Source organism: Symphodus melops (genome assembly GCF_947650265.1).
Source record: "Symphodus melops genome assembly, chromosome: 20".
NCBI lineage: Eukaryota > Metazoa > Chordata > Actinopteri > Labriformes > Labridae > Symphodus > Symphodus melops.
In genome coordinates, this window is record NC_136710.1 from 15,356,318 (window position 1) to 15,373,372 (window position 17,055).

A 17,055-nucleotide genomic window follows, 5' to 3' on the forward strand; every position below is an offset into this window, starting at 1 on the left:
AAAATTGAATAAGGGCATATGCTGGTGTTTGTGTAGTTGCGGTCATTGAACCTGTGTGTGTTTGCGTGTGTGTGTGTGTGCGGCAACTGATCTACTCTCACACATCACAGATCAAAGGGTAAAAGCAGCTGTTGGTCATCTCAACCTATGGGCCACCCTGGTGGCACTCAGTGCTCTTTAGGGCTTTTAAAATCCTTCACAGTGATACACATATGCAACCGGATGAAACAAATTTTGTAAGGGAGCAAAAGACGCTTATAGTTTCTATGGAAACCTACCACAAAGCTAGTGGGAGAGAAGGGGAAATAAGTGGGGTTTTAAAGAGGGAGACGGAGAATGAAATCAGCTCTGTCAATGCGTTGCCAAGCAACACTCAATGCTAACGAAGCCGGGTTTGATAACTTGTTGATAACACCAGTGGGAGAGCCAGCATGTGCATGTGTGCGTGTGTGTGTGTGTGTGTGTGTGATGGCAGTGTTATTAGCAGAGGCAGTGAAAGAGCCCCTGCTGAGACAAGCCCATAGCAGAGATAAGGGGAAAGACCTTCTATTAAAGGCCGGGCTGCCAGTGGGCCTCAGGAACTCACACATACTCGAGCACACACACAAAAACACACACAGTAGCAGTACAAAAGACTGCTGCAGACCCTCACACACTAATGAATCACACAACATGACCAAAAGACTGGTGCTTAAACATTTTTGTTTGTTTTTTTTTATTCAACCTTTTTTTTTTTCCAAACCAGGAATGTACTAGTTTTTTTCCTCTCTTTAGAGGTGTGTAGGGGGGAGGGGGCAAAGGAAGGGGAGAAAAGAGAAGAGGGAGGGGGGGGGATCAGGGGTCGCCGTGATGAGTAGACAAGGGGGTAAGGAGGAGAGAAGAGGAGGAGAGGACACAAAGAAAAAACCCTTCTCACACAGAGGTGTCCCAAATACAAAGTCTCAACACGTTACATACGAGAGCCACCTCGCCCCGCTCGCTGTCTATTGGCACAAAGGAACACACACTCACGCACATGTACACACACATACACTCACACTTTCACCAACAGAGAGGTGAGGGGGCTCGGCGGTAGCTTTTTTTTTTCTCTCTCTTTCCCCCCGTTCCATAGAAACAGCACTTTTTTAACTTCTTTCTCTTTTTCTACATGACAACCAGTGGCCTTGTCCGTGGTTTTTAGAAAAGCCAACATGTTGAGTCGGCCAGTCAAACACAAACAGTGAGAGCCAGAGACACAAGTTTGAAATAACGACAACATGAAATCAAACAATACAGAAAAAAACCCCAAAGATACTGCTGAGAGGGAGGCGGGAGCAAGATTGACGGACTACGGGGCAGTTGCTTCTTTTTGTCGGTCAGATACCGTTAAGTCCAAGAAGTTGTGTTCTCCCCCTCATATGGAGGCAGCCATATGAAAACAAAAATACTGTCATTCTGAATCGGAGGGCACAAAGGAATTCTTGAAGAGAGAAAACAGACACTTCATTTGGCTTGGAGGATATTTTAGGTATTCTGAGCATGTTTAAATAGACATAGACTTAACAGCATACATTAAAGAAAGAAAAAAAAAAACAACACAAGTTGGTAGTTGTACGAAAAAAAAGAAAAAAGATTTTGAGGTGTTTTCCTCCCATGTCATTTTTGAAATCCAATACAGTCAAATACAATCCAAACTCATTCATGTTACAAAAACATATCTGAACATTATCATCATGTGTTGAACAAAGCCATATCAGACGAATGTGACACTTTATGAAAGATATCTCTTTATAAGATGTTAGATACAAAACACAGTTGAGAAATGCTGTAAGGTCCAGATTTAACACTGGCTTCACACAGAAAACAGGGCTACATCACAGGAGGCCTTATGTGCGTGTGTGTGTGTGTGTGTCTGGAAAAACAAAACTTTAAGGTCTCCACTGCCACCCAGTTTACACATAAGCAATAAACATGTTTGAGCAACACAAAACAGCTTTTTTTAATATGCACATGTGAACATATTGCACCTCTGAACACAGCGTTGTGTTATTGCCCTCTAGGTCGAGGTGCTGGGCACTAGCGTGTTTGTTTGATTGTGTGTGTGTGTGTGTGTGTGTGTGTGAGGAGAGGAGAGAGCACACAAGCACTCTTTCCCTCCCTCCCATGTCCATGGGGTTAGTCTTAATCACAGAAAGTCATATGAAAGCAATCGGCATGTTTGTCGCGTGTGGGTGAAAGTGTTTGCGTGACTGTGTCTGAGCGAGAGCAAGCGGGAGCGAGAGAGGATATATGTCACTCAATGCAATCAGGAGGCATTTGTGACAGTCATTAAAAGGTGTGAAATCTGTGTAAGTTGTTGTGTGGGAGGCGGTGTGTGCGTGTCAAACAGAGAGAAACAGAGTGTACTGACTGCCGGGGGGATTTCTCTTGTGTGTGTCCACACAGCTTGAAGATTACTGTGCATGTCTTTATAATAAATGAGAGTGCCTGTGTGATACAGAGATGCATTTCAACACAAATTTTGGTGGAAAAAAATCTGAAATGCGCCACCTCACGTCAACATAAAGTGTGACTGAGTCACAGGAGATGTATGTGTGTGTTTGTGTGTGTGTGTGTGAGAGAGAGAGAGAATGTGATGAAATCTCTCCTTTCTGTGGTTCAAGTTCAACTCCTCAGAAATCCGTTTTGGCTGTTGGTCCATTGCCTTCGTTCAGGAGGTTTGGACCCTCCGTTCAAAGAAAAGGTGTCTCTCCTTCTCCGGCCACTCCTTCCTCTGCTCTCTCCATCCTTGGTATCCTTCATCTCTCACTCCTGCTGCTCCCTTCTTTCCCTCCCCTCAGCTTCTTTTTCTTTAGTGTGCGATTCCTTCACAGTCTTTTCTTTTCACGTCTCCCTCCCTCCCTTTCTCCTCCTTCTTTTTTTTTTTTTTTTTTCTAAAGTTCTGCATTCAGACGCCGCTTTATTCCCCCTCCCCAGACAGCACTCTTTCTTGGACCTGTTCTTTTTTACTATACTCTTCTTTTTCATTTCATCCCCCTTCTTCCCCACTGTCACCACCCCAACACCCCCCCCCCCCCCCCCCCCGCCCCTCACTTCTTTTTAGTTATGCGTTTCAAAAAAAGCGTTTCAAAAAAAAAAAAAAACTTTCAAAGATGGTTCTACCTCAACACTTCCACAAACGAGGTCTAAACTTCAAAACTACAGCATAGTACAAGGAGCTATAAAAATATACATAGAGTTCAGAGACCCTAGAGGGGGTGGGAGGGGGGAGGGGGGAGAGAGGGAAGGGAGGGAGTGAATGAAAGAGGGAAGAGAGGAAGAGAGACACAACCTCTGTTCGCTGGGAAAATTAAAAAGGGGATTAAATTAATATACAACGCAAAGGGGGTAAAGGAAGGAAACAAGGTCATTCTAAGTCGTGAAAACCAAAAACAGCAGATAAAAAATGTCTAGCAACAGAACTGTAGTTTAACAGAGTGGGTAGAAATAATAAACAATAGAAAATGAAAAGAAACATCTAGAAATTATTTACTGGATATTCATATATATAATCTATAAGTGTTGATAGCGATAAAAAATCTCACTTTTTTTTGATATTCGCTCACTATTTTGTGTTTTGGTATTTAAGACAAGTCTAAAGAACGCACGCACACTCACAGTCACTCACACACACAAAGCGAACTCACACACACACACACGCAAACAAAACCCCACACAGGCATATGGAAACTCATATGCAAACTTGCTTTACTGAAGCGCACTAACTGCACACACACGTCTAATGTGGAGCAGCGGCGCCATAATTATTACCCAAGTCATATGCCCACTCGCACAGTCACATACACACACATTATTAAAATATACAAGATTCTGAGTGTCACCAATTGGTCAGACCTCCTCAGCCCGGCGCCTGGTCATGTGACCGATGCCCGGGCTTGGTGATTGGGTGAGTCCGAGGCCCCCAATTTCTCAGGAGAAACAAACACGAACAAACTAGAATCCTATTGGTGATTTAAGTGGCAGAGGCTGGTCTCTGTTTGGCTGATGGAGCTCTGAGGGGGCAGGGCGGTGAGCTAGGCAGGTATGGCCTCTGGGAATCAGAGTTCTCAGGTGCAAAGTGGGATCAGGGTTGTAGTTTCTTTTTCTATTGTAGTCCCTCTATCTCTTTTTCTATTCCATAAAACATCTCACGTCCCAATGCATGGTCCATACCACTAGAAAAATCAGTGTGTCTCCACACACAAACATACAGGCATTATGGGTAACTCTTCCATTTAGCATTTGTGGGGCGAGTTAAGCTCTGAGTTGACGAGAAGGGGGCGCTCAGAGGCTTTAGCCCATTCATTAGAACCGTTGTTTAGAAGGGCTTCGTACAAATACGACATTGCCCTTAACAAACACTTGGTAGGCCAGTTGTGTTAGAATGAATCAGGGTGGTTTGTTCAGCAAGCACACAACTGTGGCCATGTCTCAGGGCAGTGAGAAGGGAGTCCATGAGGCAATACTATAAGTACTGAAGGGGTCAGGGTCGGAGCTGTGATGGTGAGCTTTACTGTGTCTTTAAATGGAGCAGGGGGCTGGTTGGAAAAAGGGAGGTGGGCATGTCCAGTAGGACATAGCAGCGGCCGTCTCATACTTTGTAGTAGATGTTAGCCGGGCTCTGCGGTGGCATCTCCTGGACGATGTAGACGGGGTGTCCATAATCTCCGCTCACCTTCTCGTAGTGCGGGCAGTAGGCTGAGTCTGACGTCCGCAGGGGGATGATGATGTCGCTGGGTTCAGAACCATTGTTGTTTGAGCTGGAGATGCCTCCGCCGCCTCCCCGCTTCGGGCTGGTGAGGGAGGACAGTGAAAGAGGAGGGTGGTGGGTGTCTGAGTGTTTGGCGTGCCTCCGCCTGTAGCACACCACGCAGATCACGGCGGTAACCAGCAGGAGGAAGGCGGACCCTCCTGCCGCGCCGGCAATGAGGGCGATGTTGGAGGGTGGAAGGGGCCCGTTCTCGTCGCTGCCCTCGCTCCCGAAGCTGTTGGGTCCCCGAGACTGGGTGGAGTTTCCTGCGCCGCCTGAAACGAACCATCGAACAATCTTAATGCTGCGAACATGCATATCAATCATCACGGATTTAACAGAGCAGCATCACAGCTGGCTTTCACAATTTGAGTTTTTCATGAGCTTTTAAATTACCATTCCCATCCTTACGGATCTGTACCACAATAGCATGAGTAATGGGGATGGTTTAGCTCTGCTAGTCCGGGCTGCAGAGACTAAACCCAGAGGAATGCAATAAGTATGCAGCAAATCTCACTGGCGCTTATATGTGGTCTCTTTATTGATGCAATGAAGTGGACAGCAGTGCATATAAAATGCAGGGGAATGTCTGCAGACTTAGTGTGCAACTGTGAGAGACCCGTACAGTATATACTCATGTGGACAGGCAGGCTAAGCCACAGTGTGTGTCAAGGTAACACACTCTATTTCCCTAACCTTAACAACTGTATTTACTTAGCATTAAAGCTAGCCACATAAAGAGCACCTCCCCGCTCTGCTTCAACCGCCAGACCACACACTCCGCCTGCCTGCTGGCCTTCCTGCCTGCCTGTCTCTCTTTTTTATCTGTCTGTCTATTTATCAAACTGTCTGTCACGCTATCTCTCTGTTTGCTGGCCGATTGCTGCCTCTGTCTGTTGTGTGTCTGCCTGAAACCCAAGATCTTCACAACCCCCGGAGCACACAGTTTTCTCAGCAGGAGATCGGGTCAGAACCCAGCAGGTGGATTCTGGTCTGGATGCATGTACGGGTGTGTGCGCATCTATGTGTGTTTACAAAGCGGGGCTCTGGCACCGGACCGTGTGAATGTGTGTGGCAAACTGGTTAAGGCTGGTAATGCGAGTCCCTTCTATATAGAGCCTTTGGATTGGCCTATCATTATTCTTGGCACACATCCCTTTCTTTCTCCTTCGTCTGTGTGTCTCCTGTGTCTCCTGCGCTTCCTCGCCCTCCCCTGCTCCGTGGTTCGGTCTATCTTCAGGTTATTCTCGCTGTAATGACCTACCTCGCTCTGAGCTCAGGGCTTTGCAACACGTACACACACATGCACAAATGCACATACACAAACAGGCAAGCAAATACATGCAAAGACACCCCTCTCCCCCTGCTGCTATAGGCCCCCTGTTGTGCTGGACTGACTGGGAGCAAAGCACTAATGTCAGACGTCGATTACACTCCCTTCTCTTCCCTCAGCCTTCTACCTCCCTCCATTAACCCAATATCCCTCATTCTCCATCTCCATTATCATCGCCGCCTTTCACCGGCTCACTTTATTACCTTCCCTTCCTTCACGTCTTCACCTCCTCCTCCGCTGTCTCTTCTCACTCCCCCTATTTTCCCATTCCTACTCCGTCTTTTATTTCCTTTTTTTTTTTGGTAATCACAAAAAGCTCATACTCTTTGATGCCGCCTTTGCTCCCTTCCCTTCAGTTTTTTTTTTTGTTCACTTTATCAATTAATATTACCTTATATTAGAGAGAGACATCCAACAGGTCTGTAACTATAGAATGGGCCAAGGTGAATACATAGCATTTGTCCCGGCTATTTTCCCTTTGAAATCTTGACTATCTTTGACCATATGTGCTGTTTTATAGTCAAAGAAATACTTGTTTTTACATCAAATTATTTCCTGCCTCTCGTTTTTCCTCTTAATTTTCTGATTATATTTAGGTATCAATTTGTCTTTTCTATCGATGTGGACTCTGAGGTCACTTTTTTAATACTTTGGTGATGCAGAAGGGGATGTTATGTCCAGCCAGTGCCTCCATCTGGACTCGCACATGGGACTTTGGTTGCATAAGCTGCTGACACCATTGCCCCGCTCTCTGTTTTCTCTTCTTCTATTGAGCAATATATTTCATTAGAATTTTGGTTCTTAGGTTAGTATATATATATATATTTTTTTTTTTAAAGATTTATTTTTGGCCTTTATTATAGAGGGAGGAAAGTGGACAGAGTCAGAGATCAGGGAGAGAGATGCGGTAAATGGGCCACAGGCCGGACACAAACCCGGGCCGCCCGCGCGAGGACTGAGCCTCAATACATGGGATTGTGCGCACTGCCGCTGCGCCACCGGCGACCCCATAAATATATATTTTAATATAAATGATATAACATCTGAGCTCAACTGGACCAGCAGAGCCTATCAAAACCGCTCTACTGAATGTCTGCTTCAAACAGAACATGAAATATCCATATTTAGCTTTTCCATTTCAAAAATGTGGAATAATTTACAACACACTATTTTTTCTTCTGCACAAATTGCACAATAATCTCAAACTTCTTTCCCACAGTATGTGACTGATTGTTTTACAAAGAATCATTTCATCTTTTTTGTTTTATATATTTTTTTGTATCTTGAAAGTACTGTAAATCAGGGAAACCCATAAAGGATTGATATGATAGGAAATTTACGACGGGTGGTTTCCAGCACGTCACTGCCTACTCTCTCTCCCCTGCTGATTTCTAACTCTATCCCCTATTCTACCCCTAAATAAAGCATAAAAAAGCCCCAAAATAAACCTTCAAAAAAATCCAAGATCCCTCAACAACCTTCGCAGTAAGTTTCCAGTCTTTGTGATGTCGACTCAGAGTTTTTACTGTACTAAGTTTGGTGTTACTGTCTAGACCAGGTTGATGACTAATTTGGATTTTAAGTTTACAGGCCAAAAAATAATACATTCTAATAAGCTTCTCTGAACTTTTCTTTTCCAACTGCTCTCCTCCTACCAACCACTGCCACTGCCCACTCTGTGATTTAATGAATGATTATTTATGACTTTAGAACCAAAGACAGGCACGACTTATGATTATTTATGCTCATCATCTTCTCACCAATTTTTCCCAACACTCGCTGGATGCTTTGACCCATTGCGAGTTGAATTGATCACTTGTAACTTTTAATGCTTGGGCATGAAAATACAGGCATATTGGAGTTCTCTACTTTGGCATATTCAACATTACAGTCAGTACTCTCTCAGGGCTTCATGCACAACCAGATCAAGAAAGCATTTTGTGCTAATAGTCCAGTCAATTGTCAATCAACAAAATGAGATGCAGTGAATATACAGTACAATCTTACGGTTAGCATTTAGATGGTTATATCTGTATTCACGTGATGATACATCCAATCAAAAAAAGTGATGATGATTTCAGTCAAGTGTGTGCTGATGCGTCTTTGTCTGACAGTGAAATGTGTAAAATCCCTCATTATGCGTGTGATGTAAATAAGCTTTGTTGAGTGTGTCCGGTGTTATTTGAGTACAAAAAAAACAATGCATCCTATTGTTGCTTACTTCACACGTAGGGTTCTCACCTATTTGGGGTATGGACATGTGATAAGACAATGTGTGAATACAACAATTCACACATTTGGTATAGTACACAAATTCACAATAGAAGGAGCGATGAACACAGCAAAGTGTGTTATTTCTCCTTCACTGACTGAATGACTTTGAGGCATAAATCTTCTCTACATTTCCATCTCCTTGTTTTATTCCCTTCCCCTCTTTGCTTTTCAATTATTTCTCATGTGCTTCCTTCTGACTCTTTTAGCTCTTACTCCATTTCTTTCTTTCTTTTATTTTCTCTTTTTCTCGTTCTTATTTCTTTCTTTCTTTCTTTCTTTCTTTCTTTCTTTCTTTCTTTCTTTCTTTCTTTCTTTCCGTCTCTCTGAACAGAACTACAGAATCCAGGCCAGCCAAACTAATGACAATAATAATTCTCCAAAATATCGCCGCCAGTCCGGCTCTCTTTCTCTCTCTCTCCTGCTGCCCTCTCTCTTATCCCTCCTGCTTCTTTCTTCTCACTCCCTCTCTTTCTCTCATCCTTCTCCCAAGGTAGCTATTAGCCATCCATTCCCCGCCTGCAGCACTTAGCTCGGAGGGGCCGGGCGCAGAGGCGAGGAGGAGAGGGATAGAGTGAAAGAGAGAGAGAAGGATACGGAATTAAATAGAGAGATCCACAGATGTCACCGCTGCACATTCTCCATCTGTCGCCCGCTCCCTCCCTCTCCCTGCTGCCTTTCTTTTTTATCTACCAGTCTTTGCTTATTCCCTCCATCCATTTTGCGGATGGATCCGCAGAGGATTATCTCCATTCGGTCTTTTGCTTACCTGGGTTTCTGCTGGTGGTGCGTCCCGCTGGCGGATCTTTCTTCGGAGGCAGCCCGTATTGGCCTACAGAAGAAAAAAAAAAAAATAACAGTCAACTATGAGAAAAATGGCAGAAAAATACAGATACAACCGCTATCTTCTATAACAGCCAAGGCTCTCCGAATTGGAACCAGAAAGTGACATTAGCAAACAAGGAGCCCGCCAGAAGGAGAAATCAACCAGAGGAGCTTTATTAAAGGCTTCCCTCCCTTCCATTCCCATTATAGGAGAGCACATATTGATTGGGCCTCCTTGTGCTGTGTATGAGCACTTTTCCATTTGTTTGAATGGGAAACTAAAGAGCAGCCGATTGTTGTTTTGGCCAGAATGAATTTACACAAGGCCATAACGGCTTGTAATCTGTATTCGCTAAATAAGGCCATCTGTCTAGCAAGCCCTCAGTAATGGTGATGGCATTAAAGTAGTTATGTGACACATGCAAACACACACACACGCACACACACACACACACACACACACACACAGATGCAGCTATTGTAGAAGTGCCACTCCTCATTGCTGAAAGAGGTGGCTCAGAAAATTCAGATTTTGTTCGCTTCCGAGCCATCTGGCCGGCCGAGAGCTGCAAGAATAGAGTTATATATTGGGATATGACTATTCAGCCCTGCACTTTATGCAACATTCTACAAAGAAAGTCTGCTATTGGTCATCACAGCAGAGGGAGAGAGCAAAATAGATCTGACCACAGGGTGCTTGTAGATGAAACTGCACAAGTAAACCCACACAAACATGCATTGATTTTGCCAATGCACAAAGTGGTAAGTGTGTGTGTGCGTGCACAGCCATCAACCTATACATACTGACATTTAGAGTAAAGCGAGGCTATTGGCTGGCAGCTCCCTCATGACAGTCCACCAAACAGAAGCTAGGGGCGGTGCAGTCTGGATCAATAGAAACTGCCCCTCCGCTATATTCTCAAGTGTGTGGTCAGCAGGAGCTAGTTTCAGACGGAATGTGTGTGTATGAGAGGGAAAATGTGTGTGTGGTTGTGTGTATGAGAGGCGTGTGTGACAGAGACAGAGAGCAAGCAAGATAGATAAAGAATAAAATAAGAGAAGACAGGTCAATGAATGTGTGCGGGCTAAGGGTGAAAGTGTGAGTTTTCGGAGTGTGTGTGTTCCACAGAGCGAAGCAGAGCGCCATATCTCATCAGAGATCACCACGAGCTGGCACGCCACTTATTTAGACGACAAACAACACAGACGTGACCTTTCAGCCACGTAGCAGATAAGACAGAAAGACAGAGGAGAGGAGTGAAAATAACTGAGAGGGGGGATTGAGAGGGAGACTTGTGAGGAGAGATGGCCGGCATGCAAAATGAACAGGAAGTGATGAGGACGGGGAAAAGGGGAATTTGAAAAGGAAGCGAGCAATTGAAAAGAGGATGGGTGGGGGGGGGGGGAAAGGGAGAAAGGAGACACAGAGGGAATAGAGGAGAGGTGAAGGAAGGACAGAGGAGAGGAGATATAAAGATGGAAGATGAAGGAGGATGGAGAGACGTGTCTGAGAACCTTATAGTGTTGTGTAAATGTAGCAAAAGGGTTCGTGTGTATGTGTGTGCGTGGAAGTGAGCACTTTCATTGCCTGAGTAGTGAAAAGGCCAGGGGACAGGAAGTGTGTGTGTGTGTAGGTTTTTCTATTGAGCCGAGCTGACTATGTTGATGTGTTGGGCTGATAGAGCCACTGCAGCGCCATTTGGCCCTTTTGATGAGGAGCCCTAACAATACACATGGCCTGATAACAAGGGATGGGCTAAGGAAACAGAAATAGGTGAGTGTGTGCATACGTGTGTGTGAGGGGGGTCGTATGAAGGACAGGTGCCTATTATGTGTAGGAATGCACAGGTCAGTAAAAATGCTTAAAAAGGGCCTTTTTTTTCCCGGAGAAAAAGCCTGCATGTGTGGGTCATTACCTGTGAATATTTTCCAAACAAATTAGAGGTGTGTGCAGCCACGAGTCATTAAAAATCCCTGACTGTGTGCTTTAACACTGAATGGACTCATTTTGTTATCGGGCTGTAGCTGGCAGGTCTGCTGTGTGGGGGGGAAATGTGTGTGTTCTTGTGTGAGTGTGAGTGTGTGTGTGTGTGTGTGTGTCCTGCAATGGCCGCAGTCTGTGGCCATGTTTGTGCTCATGTACTTGCATGTGTGAGCTTAATGTTTGTGCCTTTAATGAGTATACCACACAGAGATACGCAGGTGCCGATGTGTGTGTGTGTGTGTGTGTGTGTGTGTGTGTGTGTGTGTGTGTGTGTGTGTGTGTGTGTGTGTCCAGCATGAGTCGGTAGTAGTTAAAAGGCAGAGTGAGAGGGGAGTCAACAGGGCTCATTAGAGCTGACTGATCCCACACTTCTCCGCTGTTCTCACCACTTAACAAGCCTTAATACTCTGAGTGAGAACACACATACAAAGAGGTCACGTACGCGTCTGTGTGCACGTGTTTTTGTGTGCGTGCGTGTGTGTTAAGAGAGGATGAAAAGAGCGTGCTTAAAAAGTCAAAGATGTAAAAAGATGCAGTGAAAGAATGCGAGCCGCTCTGGACTGTACAGATGGGAGATGATGGGAGATGTGATGAACTGGAGCCAATGTGTGTGAGTCACCCTGTTAGTTAGGAGAGCAACTGTGTGCGAAGCATGAATAACAATGTGTGTGAGAAATAGAGGGATCCATGTGTGGAGCGTGGTGGAGTTGTACATATGGGAGGGCTCACGTGTGTGGATATCGTGATGTAGAGAGAGGTGTGAAAAACTTACTCTGTCCCACTTTCAGCACCACCTTCATGCCTTGTGTGGCACAGACTCCACCTCTCATGCTATCGAGGCCTTGGCGTGTCCCGTCAGACGTAGCTGGAGGAAAGGAAACACAGATTTACACAGTTAGTAAAGTAAAAGAGTGATGTACGCAGAAACACACGCACACACACACACACACACACAGTCGAAACCTATACATTAAAGCAACAAACGTCGCTCTTTTTTTTTAACCTATATGCAACGCCAACAGTAGTTTCTATTCATATGGACGGCCATTCTGGAGAGTCAGCAAGTGACATTTGCAGAGGCAGCGATTTAAAACTCCACCAGAAGCTCTGAAATGTCAAACTACGAGGCGGCAGCACTCTAATAAGTCCTCATTTAGCAGGCCGCTGGAATTCATTAACACCCCCGCAGCGCTGCATGGACTCAACCGCTCTCAGTCAACTGCAATTGCTGCTCGGGCTGGAGAAATAGCAGGAGAGGGGAGGGGTGGGGTAATTTAGGGAGGCAGAGACCAGCTAATGGGAAAAAAGAGGATGGTAATCCAATCAGAAGAGCATAAGAAGTAAAAATAGAGCCCCTGAGACACAACACAGTGTTTATAGGGAGAAACTAGATCTGATTGGTTGGAAAACAGCCTGTTTTTAATGAGTTAAAGCTCAAAGTTGTTAATACCCCATCACTTTCAGCGCTTACGTTTTAATTAAAAGGAATTACAACTCGTTTTTTGACTTGAAACTGAGGGGCTGATGTGTTAATACATGCAATGAGGGATTTAATATGCATTTTCATGCTGGAAAGGCTTCCCTTGCAATGGTAAAAAGCTACACATCAATGACTGGAATTACAGAGCTAGAATCAAATTAGCATCAAAACCTGTTCATGGATCTGTCTGCGGAGCTAAGAGGAGAGGAGGAGGTCAAGTGGCGCTGACAAAAAGTGCACAGGCAGAAAGGGAGCGTGCGCGTGAATTCCTGTAACACTTCTTACATAAAGCATGTCAGCGAGTGCATTAAAGATCACTGCTCTGCAGGTCACAGGGAGGGAGGAGAACAGCACACAAAGAGAAGGAGGATGGAGGGATCGCGCTGTAAAAGTAAAGGGAGAGATACGAAGTAGAGAACATGTAAGAGGAGAGGGGAAGGAAGAGGAGGAGAGAGACCTTCAAAAATAAAAGGAAACTTCTGCGGCTACATGTTGCAACCTGCAACTATTTTTAGCTGGAAAGTTTGACAAGATGGAAGGACGGATGTGTCGACACAGTAAAAAATACATTAAACAACTTCTTCGTCCTTCTACTGACCAGTCAACACAGCTCACACGCACCACACGTCTCTCCTTATTTCCCCTGTTCGAGCCCCCAGGGCTAACCCTCACCTTGTCTCCTTAAAGAAATATAAAAAAATCATTTTCCCCCCGCCACATTGCTTCAGGCTATAGATTAGCCTGTCTGAAGTGATGCAGAAAGGGAGGGATGGCGGAAGGCTCCGGAGAGGGGGAGAGAGAGCGAGATGGAGGTGCGAAAAAGAGGCAGCTTCACTTCTAACACCTCCCTCTCGCTCTCTTTCTCTCTCTGTCTGTCTCTCCATCCCTGCAGGATGCAGAGTGCGAAAGCAGAGGAGGAGAGAAGCAGGCGGAGGTCACGGTGTACAGCGGTATGGTGGGAAATCCAGGAGACAGGGATGGATGGAGGGATATTCTGTATTAAGACAGACTGTATAAACTGTTTTGAAAAGTTTACAGGGTGAAGCTTTTCTGCTATTTACCGCATTACCTCATCCTGTAGATCATGGCCTACATGTGGGAAAAAAAGTGTGCCACCTACAGTCAGAACGCATACTTTATTGTATCTTTGGCTGCTCAGATGTAGTCTTCAGATTGTGGAGAGGCGTTTTCAAGGGCCAAAAAGAGGACTTTCTGATTAATGGCTACCTAAAAACACTCAAACACTTTTGTGCATTAGCTTCAAGGGTTACCTTCTTGCTCTGTGGTATGAGCAAAATCAGATGCTTGTAACAGGGAGCTTCGAAAACTAGATGGCTTTAGCTTTCGAAAAAACATTTTCCGGCATTAAAGACAAACTGTTTGTGTGCATCACCGCTCTGGAAAGTGTATGTTCTGACTCTTTCTGGATGTTACAATGTTCCCTGCACTCAGTCAGTTAAAACAAGCCCCTTTCTTTGACTTCAGGAAAGCAGACATCATGGCAATCTCTTTGAAAAGATCCAGCGTATAAATACAGTCACCGGTATTGTCCAGTAGTCTTTCTGCAGGTTGTGTCTTGTCCATGTTGGAAGTAAAAAACAGCAGCCGCTATCCTGACTCCTGTCAGCAGGCATTTGAGGACTAGCTCAAAAAATCTTTACACAAAAATCTTTACAAACAAATATCTACATGATAGCATAGCGTACACTGACCTACAGGGTATGCTATATCACAACTTAAACTTTATTATCCATTTTCAAGCTAATATGTAGCAGACAAAGGCAACACACAGAATGGGTTTTCCTGCCCTGACGTGATTTTTGGTTAAGCTCTGGTGACACTGGAACTGCTGAAAAGTTGGCAGTCAGGATAACATAGCGTGCCACATGTACAGAGGCTATAGCCCTCAAAGTTGGCGGTCCCTTTTTTGACTCTGTCTCGTGGCACTCGGGGGTTCTATGAGGTACTTGTCTTTGTTCAGTATATTAGCCACAGGAGATGCTGATCAGCTTAGCCGCTTTAGGGAGAGACTGGCTGGAGGGCCTGCACTGAAGCTAAAGGCTTCACAGCTATGCAGACACAGCTATTTGCACCACAGAAAAAAAAAAAAACACTAAATAAAGGCGGGCAGTAAATTGAAAATCTCTACTGTCAGCAAACCACTTTGTTTTAGCACCACTTTGGCGCACCACACGCGTCTTCCTCCGTAAATGATGTGGTACAACATGAGCCGTCTACAGCACCGCGTAAAGTAAGACACTCTGGCCGATCTCTCCTTTAAGAGGTCCAGCTGACCGCTATATTAGCTCAGGTGGCTAATTTGACAAGTATCGTATACAAACCCCATTTAAAAAAACTAACAAAAAAACTATCCCTTTAACTTAAAACAAAACAAAGCCGACAGATTCTGCGCTATGAAGAATTTGTACACGGATATGATCTCCAAACATAGTAACTCAATGCAACTGCACTGCATTTATTAATCTCTTATATTTTATTCATAATGATGTTTATCTCATAAACACTACTTGTTACATATTCTTGTCCTCAGGCAAAGACGCTGAAAACACAATGTATTAATGATAAACACAATTATTCTACATTTAGAATCTATTTAAATTATCTGCCATGTACTGACAATACACAAAAAATACAAAATCCCAGGATGGGGAGGGGGGGCGCATGGAGATGGGGGCAAAATATGAGTGTAGATTAGGGAAATGATGGAGGACAGTGTAAATACCCCCCAACTGGTCTGAGAGAGAAGGGTGGAGGAAGATGATTTCTGAGAGTAATAACTTTTGACACACGAAAGAGGACAAGGAGGTGACGGGAGACGAGGGAGGTGAGGAGGACAAGAGCGAAGAGAGGAGGGGGAGGAGGAGGGAGGCGAGGCAGGACGGCTGATTGCCTTTGACAAGCTGTTGGTGATATGATGTGGGCAGGAGACTATATATGTGTGAGAGAGAGGAGATGACCCAGAGCCCTGTGGACACAGAGGAGGAGGAGGAGGAGGAGGGAAGTTAAAAACAGAAAGTAAGGAAAGTTTAAATGAGACGATAGATAGCAGAGAGGTAAAAGACTCTAATGTCTCCATTACGGGAAAGTGGAGAGGTAATGGATACAAAGAATGGTGAGACATTGAAAGGGACAGAGACTGAGAGCAGGGGAGCTAAATTGAAGCAAAAGAACCTCTTTGAATGTGATATTGTGCAAAAGCTAGTTATTTTTTCAACATAATAATCAACAGGAGGTCATAAATATCCCACAGGTAATTTTGGTTAAAACATTGAACTGTATAATGACAAATCCACTTGAATCCATTAGATGTATTACAGGTGTTACTAATTCTATGAAAGTCAATGTTACAGGAACAAAGCGATAAAGAGATCATCACTGATTTGTCCTTGTAGCCATAATACTCAGCTTTCCAATCTCCATTTTTACACCTGAAAATGATGAACATTCTGTTGCACTTGATCACTGGGAGAAGATATCACCAAATCAAGGTAGCGATAATCACAGAACATCTGTGAAATCCTGATGAGAGAAAGAGATGAGGGCCGAAAAGATGTAGAAATGGTTGCCTGAAAGCTTTTTGGAAGGACGGGAAGAAAGAAGGAGACGCGGGCGGGAGGGAGGGAGGGAGGAGTGTATCCAGCAATTTGGGATGAGATAAGAGGAGAAAGGAGGAACAGCAAGTGAGAGAGAAAGAGAGAGACAAGGGAGGGAGAGAAGCGATGAGTAATTGAGACAATGATCAGCAGTGATGGGGGGGATGTGAAGCGCCAGAGGACAGAGGAGAGGAAGGGCGTCGCTGCGACACCCTCATTCGACAGGAAGACAGAAGGGAGAGGCGGAGGAAGTGGAAAAACTTAATTAATGAAATAATACTGCAGTCAACCTCAATCAGAGTGCACAGCGCCAAAGCTCTGCACAAACCGAGGCAGGCCCCTGGAACGAGTGGATATCCAGTCCATATAAACGATCACAGAGTGGATGAGAGGCTTTCTGTGTGTATCTCTTCTTATAGCCAAGGTCAGTGTCAGGCCAAAGCTCCCCTGCGCCTGCCTTATACTGCTACTCAAGTTGGCCCATCTCTTCATAAAAGTGGAGAATGACTCCACAAGAATCACATCTTCCCTTCCTGTCCATTCATTTGGGGACTTAAAACCCCCCCCGTCTGACACGCGTTCAGTTCCATATTGACTGTCACCGGCTGCAGTGGACTATGCAAAGCTACTTCATTTGCATTAAGACGCAGCCCAGACCTCAATGTTTGCCCTCCCACTCTATTCCTTTCCCCTCCTGTGGTGCGTTTGCAGCCCCGGTTATATATTCCACACATGCTGAGTGACAGCCGACCTCCCGCGGCAAAACCCTCGCTCTTATGT

The 17,055-nt window shown here is 44.8% G+C and overlaps 1 protein-coding gene across 1 annotated transcript in view; it reads right to left on the reverse strand.

Moving 5' to 3' along the window:
* Positions 1–666: 666 nt before the first annotated feature.
* The window catches only part of efnb3b (ephrin-B3b), an 84,338-nt gene continuing 67,949 nt past the window's right edge, over positions 667–17,055 (reverse strand). Inside the window, exons 3-5 of the mRNA XM_079371777.1 lie at positions 11,954–12,046; positions 9,142–9,204; positions 667–5,043 (exon numbers count right to left, since the gene is read on the reverse strand). Coding sequence (XP_079227903.1) covers positions 4,610–5,043; positions 9,142–9,204; positions 11,954–12,046 — 590 coding nt within the window. The 3' untranslated portion in view covers positions 667–4,609. The remainder of the gene's footprint in view (positions 5,044–9,141; positions 9,205–11,953; positions 12,047–17,055) is intronic.